The sequence below is a fragment of the Phodopus roborovskii genome, unplaced genomic scaffold (assembly GCF_943737965.1).
Source record: "Phodopus roborovskii unplaced genomic scaffold, PHOROB, whole genome shotgun sequence".
Taxonomy (NCBI): Eukaryota; Metazoa; Chordata; class Mammalia; order Rodentia; family Cricetidae; genus Phodopus; species Phodopus roborovskii.
In genome coordinates this window covers 1,758,018-1,770,630 of record NW_026126546.1, presented here as the reverse complement: position 1 = coordinate 1,770,630, position 12,613 = coordinate 1,758,018, and the positions used below count along the sequence as shown (strand labels likewise).

Genomic DNA, 12,613 nt, shown 5'->3' with positions numbered 1-12,613 from the left:
ACTAGTGTGGCCTTAGTGCACGAAGTGCCTGGCCTACCCGAGATTCTGAGGATTCAGGCTATGGGGTCTCCAGGAGTCCTCTCTGCTCTGGGCAAACACCATCCCCAGGCAGACACAATCCAAATCCAACGTTGCTGTGATAATAAATAGCGTCCCGAGGCTTGCCGAGGGGTGTGCAGAGTGCCAGGGGTCATAGGGCGCATCTGTTCAAAGCAGAATAAAGTCCCCTTCTCTGGGCAGTCTCAGTCCTGCAGCCAGGTCGCCCTGGGTAGAGGCAGTCCAGCAGGATTTCATTCTCCACCTGAGGCTCCCCACCACCACCACCAGAAGCGCTCGCCTACACTGAGTACAGTCTCTACACCTGTCCGCAGGGGTGCAAACTGGGGCGCGGGAATCATTCGTTGCCTCTCCGCAAAGCGGCTCACTGGGTACCAGCGGCGGCCGCGCATGTGGACAGCGCCCAGCCCGGGAGGCAGTAGTAAGGGTAGTAATAGGAGGGCTGCAGTGGCAGAAGAGAGGGGGGCCTCAACACCTCTCCCGGCAGATACTGTCTTTGGTCATCACGCACCAGCACCTTTACTGCCACTTTCTTGGCGGCGGGCGCTGAGGCGAGCAGGTCTGCGGCCATCTGCCTGCGTTTGGTCTTGTAGCGACGATTCTGAAACCAGATTTTGACCTGCGTCTCAGTGAGCTTCAGGGAAGCTGCCAGGTCTGCGCGCTCTGGCCCGGACAGGTAGCGTTGATGGTTAAAACGGCGCTCCAACTCGAAGACCTGGGCATGCGAGAAGGCTGCCCTAGAACGTTTCTTTCGAGGCTTGGGGGCTGCGGGCTCTTCCTCCTCCTCCATGCCGCCTGCCTGAGCGCCGCTAGCTCCGCTGCCGGCTGAGTTGCACAACCCAGGCACGCGTGCACCTCCGAGGCTAACGCCGTCGTCCTCGGCTCTTGGGCTGTGGTCGCCTGCAGATTCCGATTGGAAGAAACAGCAAGAACCTGTCAGACTCGCAGAAGTGAAGATAGCTCTCTATTGCAGTGGTTTCTCGGGGAGGACAGAAGCAAAACCCGCTTTGAGCCTACTGAAAGGGGAGCCTACTGAAAGACGTTCCAGAGGGTTGTTTCAGAACTCTGTTCCCTTCGCTTCTCAAATCTGTATCTCTTTTGGTGCTTGCCAGAGCAGTAGGACAACATCTCTCCCCCGAAGCCCCAGATTCCCTGCAGCAAAGTAGGAAGGATACTGAGAGTATCCAGTCCCCCCCACCCCCACCCCAGGATCTGAATCCTGGCTTTCTACACTATAGTTCAGTTTCTCAACTCCAGGCGGTACACCTCTGCACACCCACACATACACATCCGTTGGCTACATGAAAGAGAAAGATGGGGGCGGGGGAGGGCGCAGATCTTGAGGTCAGAGGTATAGAGTTCTCATTCCATAAGCCCAGAATAGCTGTCAGGGGTATGGCAACAGGATGCCACAGCAAGGCCTGGGGTACACTTGCCTCCCTTGCCTTTGCACGAAAAGAAAGGGTAGCGAATACCCTGATTTCTGCCTGGTCCAAAACCCCTTCTCCAGCCTCTTCTGGACTCCCCGCAGCCCAAGAGCAGAGAGGTCAAAGATGAGGCCTGCAGCAGAATGCACCCAAAAGAAGCCAGCTGCGGGGCTTTCAGATCAAGGAATGCATCCTACTGGATTGCATCGATAAACAGGCTGGACTCTCGAGGGACGACCTGGACCACACTTCCACACCATCCTCTGTCTCAGGTAATTGCTTGTTTTGTTTCTAGCTCCTAGGTACTCAGCCTAATGCTGCTCTATCTGTCCTGGGGTGAGGAAAGTTAAGCTGGCCCTTTTCAAAGACTTATTCTTACGCTGTCACAGGACTTGAAGTTCTGTCTTCCCCAGCATGGCTGGGCCAGGGAAAAGTTATGATCTGCCTTGGGTCCCGTCCCTGGTCCCCCTTTGCTAAGTGTAGGGATTTTAGATGGACACAGCGGAGGCACTGCAGAGGAACTCAACGCTCTGGGTGCAGGGTGCAGTAAACATTAGGAACCAGGACGCCCTGGTGTAAGAAGCTCGGTTGCTTAAGACTTCGGGCAGTGCGCGCCAACGTGCAGAACTTGGAAACTTAGTCAAAACTAAGCCCAGCAAGGCGCAGTGTCCCCACAGCAGGCCCACCCCGCCTTGAGTGTTTGACCTCTTAACCCAGCCTCTCAGCCCAGCCCTCTTTCCGGAGAAACCCCCGCAGCAGACCTGAGACACTGGCTGACATCTCGCTGTCGCTACGGACTGGGACTTCCTCCTCCAAGTCCTTGACGGCGGCATGCATCTCGCAGATCGGCTGGTCCAGGCCCAGGGTCACCCTGGTGCGGCAGGCTCCGCTGGCTCCCGGAACGTCGGCGCAGCGCCTCCTGCCCTCGTTCTCCTCACTCAGAGCAGAGTCCGAGTCCCAAGCTCCCGGGCTCTCCGCGCTCTGCCCCACAGCTGTTCTGGTTCGAATGGGAGACGCCAGCCGAGAGTCCTCAGCGCCCCCCAGTACACCCGCGTCGGTCTCCCCGAAGAGCCGCCAGCAGCAGACGGCGGGCGCCGCGGACACCGCCACTTCCGTGCCCCCGGGTGCCGGGCGCCCCTCCGGCGCAGCCAGCCCGCCGCGCTCTTCTTTCTTGTTGAGGATCGCCTGGATGGAGAAGGGCGTCAAGGTGCTGGCGCCGCGCACAGCCATCTGCGCCACGGATAGGAGCCGGCAGCCGGGCGGGCAGCTGGGTGGCGGGTACAGCTTCGAGCCTGACAGAGAGCGCAGGGCGATCGCAGCGCGAGTGAGAGCGGAGCGCCAGGCCCCTGCAAGCCCACTCCTGCGCAGCTCAGCAGCCCCCGCCCCCCTCAGTCCCAGGATCCCTGCCGACCCCTCACCCCCACCTAACAGGCCCACCTCGCTTGGACCCCCTCCCCCCTAATCGAGCGCCAGACTCTGTCTTCCCGCAGCTGGGCTAGGTTATCTCATCTCCCGCAGCTTCGGGGGCCAGCCGGGGTCTGTCCCAGCAGGGAAGGCCGGTGAGAATTGTCAAGGGTCCTCTGGGCGTCTGCAGTCGCCTCCAGAGCGCCGCGGCGGCGCACCGCCCAAGTCACTTTTTCTTTGCGCCTCTGTCTTCCCTGCCTGCAGGACTTCGCTCCTGGCGGGTCCTCCCTCTTCCCCCTCTGGGCTGGCTCTTCCGGAGCCCACCCCTCTGGCGCCCGCGGTGACAGCTGAGGCCCCTAAAATTGGAGAAGAACGGGACACTTTTTACCCTCTGCCCCGGTTTTATCTGTTTCTTCTCTTTCCTTCTCTTGGGTTCCACTGTACCCCCCCCAACCCGTCAGAGTGTCATTCCTCACCGCTGAGTGACAGCATCAGGCCACGCCCCTTCACTGGCTGTCCGGGGCTCTCCCGGCAGGGGATTGGCTGATTCCAATTAGGGGCCGTTGACTTTAAGGGACTCGGTTACGCACAATGAGTTGCTGAAGACAGGGTCTGAATTAACCCTTTCCTCCCTAAACCTGGTTCTCAGCATCCTTCAGCAATGGGGTTGGGGGTGGGGCGCTCATCTCGAAACCTCCGTTCTCATTTCAGCTCATCTAGCCACCTACCCCAGAGCTTTCCTGGAACAACGGATACTAATGCCAGTCCAAATCTTCCGGGAAAACTCAACGGAAAGCGTGTCCATATGTAAAGGGTAGTTTCTGTTCTCTAGGAAGGAGCCCAGAGTCAAAGCAAAAATCATCTTTTTTTCCTTTCTTAAGTTTCGCGGCTGTTTCTCTGCTAATGCTCTTTCCTGAAATAATCTCATAATTAAAACAACTCTATTATTTATTTTCTCTTTTTATTGTATTAGATTTCGGTAGATGACTTGAAAAGCTGAGGGGAAAACGTTAGTTAAGCCCCAAGACAAGCGAAGAATTAGAAGCACCTGGGAAGTCTTTCTGAGGAGCAGTCAACGCTGAATTTAATTGGACTTTGTTCAATGTTTTACATCAGGGAAAAAATTTAAAAAAACATTTAATGTGTTCTTTAAATATTGTGTTTCTTGTGTGTTGAGTAGAAATATATAAATTTTAAAGAGGCATTCTGGGGTCTACACAACAGCGAGATCCAGAAATGATAATATTTAGTGCCCTTAAAAAGACAAGAGCCACATCATTTTATTCACTAGAAGGAAGTAAATACAAGACATAAATATGGTGGTTATATCAAAATACACGTTACCTATTTACATAACTTTTTAATAAAACGTTTGTTCAAGTGATATATTTCACTGTTGAATAAACGATCAGAGGTTTAAAAGCATCCAATACACTTGAACCACTGAATGCATTCAAATAATTGTGATGTTGGTCTAATAAGCTGAGGAGTGTTTTTCATTGGTGTCATTAAAATAAGCAGTTTCCTCTGTCTGATTCTGCGCTGTAGGCAAGAAGTCTTTATAGATATTCCACCTGAGGAGGACAGTCAGAGCCTGTAGAAATCAGGGATGAGGTTGCCTATTCTCCTACAAAGATGCTGCGGAATACCTTGGGGTGAGGGGGTGGGGCTCCCTTGAAGAGGCTACGGCTCTTTATAGTTCTTCACAACTGTGCATGTTTTGAGGCAAACATTTAAATTTGCTGTTTGTATCTGGTAAGTGTAACGGCCAAGGCATGGGCTTCAGGCCAGAGAAAGATCCAACAAAATGCTCATGAGGTTTCAAAATGAAGCTTCCCACACCTCCTCCAATGTTTTTTTTCATGTTCTATTAAATTTGCTTTCTTCTTTTCTCCATCCCATGCTGGAGTGTTGAGGATACATATAGCTATTTTGTTTCAGGGAACCAGTGGAGGACAAAGGACAGCGATTGCCAGAAAAAAAAAAAAAAACAAAAAAAAAAAAACGAGGTTAGGCAGGTGTAGAGTATGTGCATCTGTGTGCACTTGCTCATGGTCATAAGGTTCGGTGGGGCAAGAATTGGTGAGTTCGCGGACCTAGTGACGGGCAAGGATGTCTGAGGGTAGAGTTAAGTTTGGGGGCCATATACATATACTATTTAGTTGGCAGAAATAACAGTTTAAAAAAAAACAACTCAAACCACAAGTTGCCACAGAGGTGGCAGATATTTTCGAAGGATACAGGGAAAGCCATTGTTTGGTGCTTTTAGAAGCTGTCAGCGCTGATTGTGTTTGCAAGAGAATAACGAAGTAGTTTCAACAGGCGTATCCAGTAAAGGCAGGCGAAGCACGCTCGCTCACAGAGGTTGACAGATTTTTAGGTTTAGTGAGTGACGGCAGGGCCAGGAGGAGGGTGTTTGGAGGAAGATAAACACATGGAGCTACAAACTGAGGAAGCTCCTAAAAAGAACAAGGTTTGGGAAGGAATAAAAAGGCGTTGGGAGCTATGCGCTCGGATGGCCAGGACGCACTGAAGTACCTTGAGTATATTCTGAGTTAAGGCCAGCTCAGGAGGTCAGCGCGGGCATGGAGATGAAGGGGGTCTGAAAGTGCCCCGCGCTAGCGGGTCCCCAGTCGAGGGCAACGAGGGTGATTGCCTCCTGGCCAGGCAGCCACCTTCAGAAACCCATGGTCATCATATGGCTACAGGCCTGTCGCTGGCTCTGGTCTCCGGCCTGGACTGGCCAGAACCATGTTTGCCACAAGATCTGTTTGCATCCCGAGCCGGTCTCCCGGGCCTCTTCCCCTGCGTCGCCCCCAACCCACCCCCCACCTCCCCGAGGTCCCACGCTTTCATAGACCTCTACCCCTTCTCCCACTCCATCCGTTCTTCCTGCAGCGATCTCCTCTCCAGGACCCCGGGCGGGTCCAGCACCTCTTCTGGTTTCCGCGCGCCCCCTACGTGCGGGCGCCCTTGTTCCCTTACGCATCTTGGGCCTAGTGTACTATGGACTACGGTGCGTCTCCCGGCATTGAGAACCGGAAAGCAGGAACGCCGCGGGGCCTGGCGTGGGAGAAGCCCCACCTTCAATCGGCCGGGAAAGGAGCAACCCCGGCTTCAATCGTTCGTGCCGAGCTTCTGCGCACAAGCATGCACGTCTGTGGCGCGTTAGCAGGCAGGGGACTCTTCTGGAGACCATGCTGCGGCGACGCCTGGGTGTCACCCGCGCCTCTCTTAACCCCAAGAGCAGAAGTTGCTCCCCCACCCCGCCCAGCGCAAGGGTGCAGGGCGCAGGCGAGGCTTGGTCCTACTCCCGCAGGCCACACTACGCAAATTCGGCTCTGTGACTCGGAAGGAGTGAAGTCACTTGCTCTCTCCAATTTCCATTCCTTTAAAACCGGGCTTAGAGCGGAACTCTCTAAGCTGGCTGTGAAGCTGCGGGAGCACAGGAGAAAGAACGGGATGAGTTTGCTGGCTAACCGCTCTGCGGATCGGCGGTGCTCATCTGCAGGAGCCCCGGGTGCTCTCCAGGCAGCTGCAGTACACCGGGGGTCCAGAGGCTGGGCTCCTCAGTGCCCAAGTCAATCCGCCCCCAGCAGAGCTTTTCACTCACAGCTTCTAGTTTATCTGACAGCAGAGGCAAACGGACCCAGGCCAGGGTGTGGTCAACACTCAAGAAGTCGGAAACCGCTTCATGCAAAGTAACCCCCCCCACAGCCCCTGGGGTGTTGTGATGAGCGGAAAATCACTCCTGCTTTACCCAGGAGAAGCAGACTCAAGGCTGTCAGTGGGTGACTCAATTAGGATTCAAAATTGTCTACTCAATGCCAACCAAGTTGAATCTCCCCAATCTAGCTGGTTGCTCCCCTTAACCTGCATTTTTGCATGTGTTTTTCCTCGCTAAACGTTTCCTTACTCGTTTCTGATGATGTATTCATTCTAAAAATAGCTTCTCTGAACCCAGAGAAGTCAAAGAAAGTACGCAAACCTAGTGATGTTCTGGAGGGTTGACAATGCAGCAGACACACTCAGGCCACTCAGTTGAAACTAAACCTAGTGAAGAAAAGATAATAATAATAATCAACGAACTTTGTGTGCTTACACATAGGAAGGGAAGGCAAGGTGGTAGAGGCCCACTAGGTTCAGAGATAAAATAGTGCTCTTCAGTCTGAGATGCAAAGAAACGACCCCAAGGAAAACACTTTCCCTCCAGGTTTAGCTTTCACAAGTGTGAAAAAGAAACCAGCGCTCAACTACCTGCACAGTGGAGGACGAGCGCCACCTAGTGAGCATCCTTCCTAGATGCCGAAGTACCCACAGGACAGGTATCTATCTACCTGACTTAAGGAGAGCCCCACAGAAAAGATCCATTTGTTGGCAAATTAATTTAGACTGCCCTGGTCTCTCGTTCAGTAGCGGAGACATTCTATTTTTAAAGTGATTCGAGACACGTCAACATCCTGCTTGAATACATACATATATTCAGAAACAAGAATTTTGAGATTCTGTAATTATTATTTTTTTTAATTTTAAAGAAACCTCAATGCCAATTTTCAAAATGGCTACACCATTTTACATTCCTACCTACAGAACATTAAAATTCGAATTTTCGTTGTTTTCTGTCTTTGTGATAGTAGCCATTCTAATGAGCAAGTCCTGGCAGAATGCTGTTACAGTGCTTTGCATTTCTTTAGGAATGGATGATGTGATTACTGCTCACATGTAATCTTGGAGAAATGCTTTTTTATGTTTTTGCTTCATTTGGAAGTGGGCTGTTACTTTGTGGCTGAATTCCTGAAGTTCTTTATACATTGTAGATACTGGCTGCTTTATAGGACAGGTGATTTGCCACCACCTTTTCCCATCCCATCTGTCAGCATTCTCCAAGGACCCAATGGATTGGATGGAGTTGCAAAGGGGAAGTAATCCCAGGCGTGTTCCGGATCTAACCTCAGGGAGCTAAGAGGAGGTGGCAAGGAAGTCATTCAGTTTCAGATGTATTACATCTTACATAACTTTTAGAAATTCAGGCCCCAAATACTGAGGGAATGGGTGACTGTCTTAGTGTTCTAATGCTATGAAGAGACACCATGACCTTGGCAACTCTTATAAAAGAAAGGGGCTTGCTTACAGTTTCAGAGGTTAATCCATTATTATTATTGCAGGGAGCATGCAGTCACATGTGTTTGAGAGCTCTGCATCCGGATCCACAGGCACCAGGAAGAAAGAGCCACTGGGCCTGGCTTGGGTTTTTGAAACCTCCAGGCCCACTCCCAGTGACATACTTCCTCCAACAAGGCCTCTCTCCTAATGCTTTTAAGTAGGGCCATTCCATAAGCATTCAAATAGATGAACCTGTGGAGGCCATTCCTATCCGAAGCGCCACAGTGATAATATTTGTAAGTCATGTACTGAGAAGGGCCAATGGGCTGGTGTGAAATGAGCAGTGAAGAGAGCATTTCAAGAACACACTGAAGTAGAAACAGAGTACAGGGAACAGTCAGTTGGAGGGAGGTATTGGCAGAGCTGGAGGGAGTAAACTAGAAAGTAATGAACGCCACAACAAACACCATGGGCTTCACCAATACACTCAAATGGAACTGTGGAGAGACAGAGTCCCCCAGAGAAACTGGGACGAACCAAGGAAGGGTGGTACTTGAGAAATGAAGAAAATAATACATTGTCGCCGTCAAGTCAAGCAATATGAGTCGGAGATACTGCCCTTGAGCTTGGCCACATGCAGACATGAGCCTCCTCCATAAGGAGCCGTGCTGCAGGGTGACTGGCAAAGGCCAGGAGGTTTTACACTTTGTGGTACTGGGAATGGAGCCCCAGGCCTATCACATGCTAGATAAGCATTCTACAACCTTGGCCTGGGAAGAAACCAGTTGGAATTTTTATTAGATATGTTTCTGTTCCTGTGATAAGATACTCTGACAAAACAAACAAAACAAAAAAACAAGTTAAGCAAGAAAGGGTTTATTTTGGCTTTGCGTCCCAGAGGAGACAAAGCCCAGGGTGGTAGAAAAGGTGTGCAGCAGGAATGTGAGGCCCGCCCGGCATGGCACTCAGGATGCACAGCGATCACACGTCATCTGCACAGAAGAAGCAGGAGGGCTAGAAAACCCAAAGGCACCTTCTTCCAGTGCTGTACTTCCTCCAGGAACGTTCATCTTCCTAAAGGTCCCATTGCCTGTCACCAACTGGGGATCGAGTGTTCAAATATATGAGCCTAGGGTGGACGTTTAAACTACCACAGAACTCATGGTGGAGGGAAGAAGCAGAGATGATGAACACAGTCCTGTTCTAAGAAGCCTGGCACACCGGGTCCTCTTCCGTCCCCTCCACTTGCCTTCCTGGCTCCCCAGTGCACTCTGCAGCTGGTTCCTTTTCCTCCTCCTCCGGTCAGTTGTCCCCATTGTCCTCCCATCTCCTTCCACCCCTGTCTACTGTCCTATGGCACATATTCCGTTACACTCTCTACTTGCTGTTTTAGGACTTCTGTGTACCTATATGTACACCTACATAGATACCAAGAAGTGCAAATGTGAGACCTGGGAGCTGGAGCTCAGTGATAAAGTGCCTGACTAGCATGCATGGGGTCCAAAGTTCAGTTCCCAGGACTGACAGGAAAATAAAAAAGGAAACCATTGTCTTTTTTTTTTTCCTTATTTTTATTTTTTGATAATTCTCTAAATTTAAATTTGAAACAAGCTTGTTTTAGTTGTCAATCCCAATTTTCTCACCCTCCCCTCTTCTCCTATCACCCCCCCCACCAACCCCCATCCCTTTTCTGCTCCCCAGGGAGGGTGAGGCCTTCCATGGGGGATCTTTAAAGTCTATCATATCCTTTGGAGCAGGGCCTTGGCCCTCCCCCATGTGTCTAGGCTGAGAGAGCATCCTCTGTGTGGAATGGGCTCCCAAACACCATTCGAAACCATTGTCTTGATGTTGCCTTGACAATACTTTAAAGCTCAGTGGTTCAGCAGTTGCCTAAATAAGTACACATGTATGTATGTACGAATGTATGTATGTATATATGTATAATTTTAAATCTAGGTTCTTCATATGGAGGAAAACAGTGTTTGATGAGGTGATAACAGGTGTGGTTGGTGCGTACTGAGTATTAAAGTAGGTACCATTCAAGGTCTTTAGACATGTTAAATGCTCTTCATTACCATTCTTTCAACAAATATGAGGCAGCTGGGCATGAAGGACAGGCAGGCAGAACTAAAGGTAGCACATATTTCAACAATATGAAAGATGAGGAAGGAAGGATTAGGGGAATACAGTGTGGGTTTGCGTGCAGGGTACACCTGTAATCCCTGAACTGACTCGAGGACATTCACTTGTACTCTAGTTATAGTTCACTCTAGGTAAGGCCCACGTTTAGTGCTCCCCCCAGGGGAGCTGGCCTCCCAAAGTTGGACCTTACAGAGAACAAAAACTCCCTGGGATTTAAGGCTGTGTGAGAGGGATTTGTAAGCATAGACCTGTGGTCCATAAAATAGGTCTGTGCAAGACATAGCAGCCCGAGAAGCAGGACTGATAGTTTCAGGTTGATAGTGGGTTAGTTTTTCTGGAGGAAGAAGAAAAGGAGGAGGAGGAGGAGAAATCACCATTGGAGCATAAATACTGGGGAGGTGAATAGGAAGTAGGATGTTCAGAGAGCTGGGAACTTAGTGGTGGGTACAGAGGGCTCTCAAGGTGTCATTGATACTGAAGCCAAGGTTGACAGACTGCTGGCGCTGTCCTGTCTCCTGCTGCCCGGTTCCTTACACAGCCAGTGATTCCTGGTGCTTATGTGAAACCCCTCACAGCCTTATTATGGTCTATTCCTGCCATGTATCCACTCCATTATTCCTCCTCTGGGGTCTCACTGACTCAAGGTCTGGCCAACTGCAATGGATGCTTGAAAATGTGATGCTTTAAAAAGTCACAGAGGGGGTTGAGAGATGGCTCAATGGTCAAGAGCACTGGCTGCTCTTCCAGAGGTCCCGAGTTCGATTCCTGGCAACCATCTATAATGAGATCTGGTGCCTTCTTCTGGCATGCAGGCAGAACACTATACACATAATAAGTAAATAAATCTTTTTAGAAAACAGTCCCTGTGTCCCCCTTGCCATCTCCTTTCCTGCACTACCGTTTGGACTCTCCCGTCCCTCCTTTCATATTTAACCCGTTCTTTTGGAAAGGAAGGAAGTCATAGCTTCACAGCTGCACACAGCCGGATCACTGTCTTCAACTGACTAGTGCATGTAGTGAGATATTCACTTTGCCTGCATCTGTGGCACTGACCACGCCCATTGGAGGTGGGGACAGAGGCTGACCTTACCTGGGGGGAACTAAGTCTGAGGAGGGGGCCCCAGAGCTCTCTTACTGGCAGCACAGGGGCAGAAGAGGATTCGGAGGCATCCTTGGGACCAGGAACCTGCTGGTGTTCATCTGTCTATGTTGTGAGTTATTTCTCCTTGAATAAACATTTGGCCTATTTCTCCTGATCCTAATTAAACCACGATATGATACGTGCGGGCAAGTTTCTCTTCATGATAACAAAGATGCTTTCAATCAAAAGGGTGACTTTTTCAGAGTAGATCACCTTGGATTTTAGTCTTCACATATCCCCTTTTACATCTTTACCGCCTGTATGTTTCTACCTATTATCACAATTAATTTAATAACTTTACTTAAATGACTTATGTCTAACTCAAAACGCTTTACACCCAAATCTTTTGTATTAGAAATGTACAAGCAATATCAATCAATGTATTTACAAATATTTAAGTTAAAGACTAGTAACATTGTGGTGGTTTGGAAGAAAATGGTTCCCAAAAGGTGTGGCACTATTAGGAGGTGTGGCTTTGTTGGAGGAAGTGTGTCACTGTGGGGCGGGCTTTGAGGTCTCTTCTCAGGTGTCACTCAGCGTGACAGCCCGTGAACTTCCTGTTGCCTGAAAGATGTAGAGCTCTCAGCTCCAGCACAGTCTGCCTGCCTGCTGCCCACGCCCCCTTAGTGGTCATGACGGAACTGAATCTTTGAAACTGTAAGCGAGCCTCCCTCAATTAAATGTTTTCTTTATAATAGTTTCTGTTGTCATGTATAGCCCTTCCTTACATAAACACACACACACACACACACACACACACACACACACACACACACACACGCACGCAGATAAAACAATGAAAGCTCACAATGGGATGAAGGTGTCTCCTGTTCTGAGGACTCCTTAACAAGGCTACAGAGTTGCAACATCCTACCAGCACCAACCTAAGACTTTCTGGCATAGTTAGACATACTAAAACTACTGGATGGAAATGCCTACATACAGCTGCCAAGGCATGCCATAGTGTTTACATCTTTATTATTGATTTTTGCAACGACGAATCTTACAAACTGTGATGGCTAATATTCATTGCTCAATTCCCTGGAATTAAAATCACATAGGAGAAAGGAAGAAATCTCCAGAGATGGATCTTATACACTCAATGCTTTCCACGAGTCGCTACCACACCCCCGCGTGCTGAGTGGTCCCGGTGCATGTAGGCTCTTAGCGAATGTTTATTGGATGAATGGTCTCATTTAACCCTCAGTTCAGCCCTTTGAGGCCAGCAGGGCAAGCATCAGGTTTCTTTTCCCAGATGAGGAACTTAAGACAGAGAAAAGCCACATGATTTGTTCCAGGTCATCCGGATCATGGGTGCTCACCAGGATGTCTGTCACAG

At 50.0% G+C, this 12,613-nt stretch overlaps 1 protein-coding gene across 1 annotated transcript; it reads right to left on the bottom strand.

Annotated features, from left to right (window-relative positions):
• Positions 1–332: 332 nt before the first annotated feature.
• Positions 333–2,816, bottom strand: Nkx3-2 (NK3 homeobox 2). Its single transcript, XM_051200335.1, has 2 exons — positions 2,246–2,816; positions 333–957 (listed from the first exon to the last, which is right to left on the bottom strand). The coding sequence occupies exons 1-2, from the start codon at positions 2,712–2,714 to the stop codon at positions 422–424; spliced, it is 1,005 nt and encodes a 334-aa protein (XP_051056292.1). The 5' UTR covers positions 2,715–2,816; the 3' UTR covers positions 333–421.
• Positions 2,817–12,613: the final 9,797 nt, after the last annotated feature.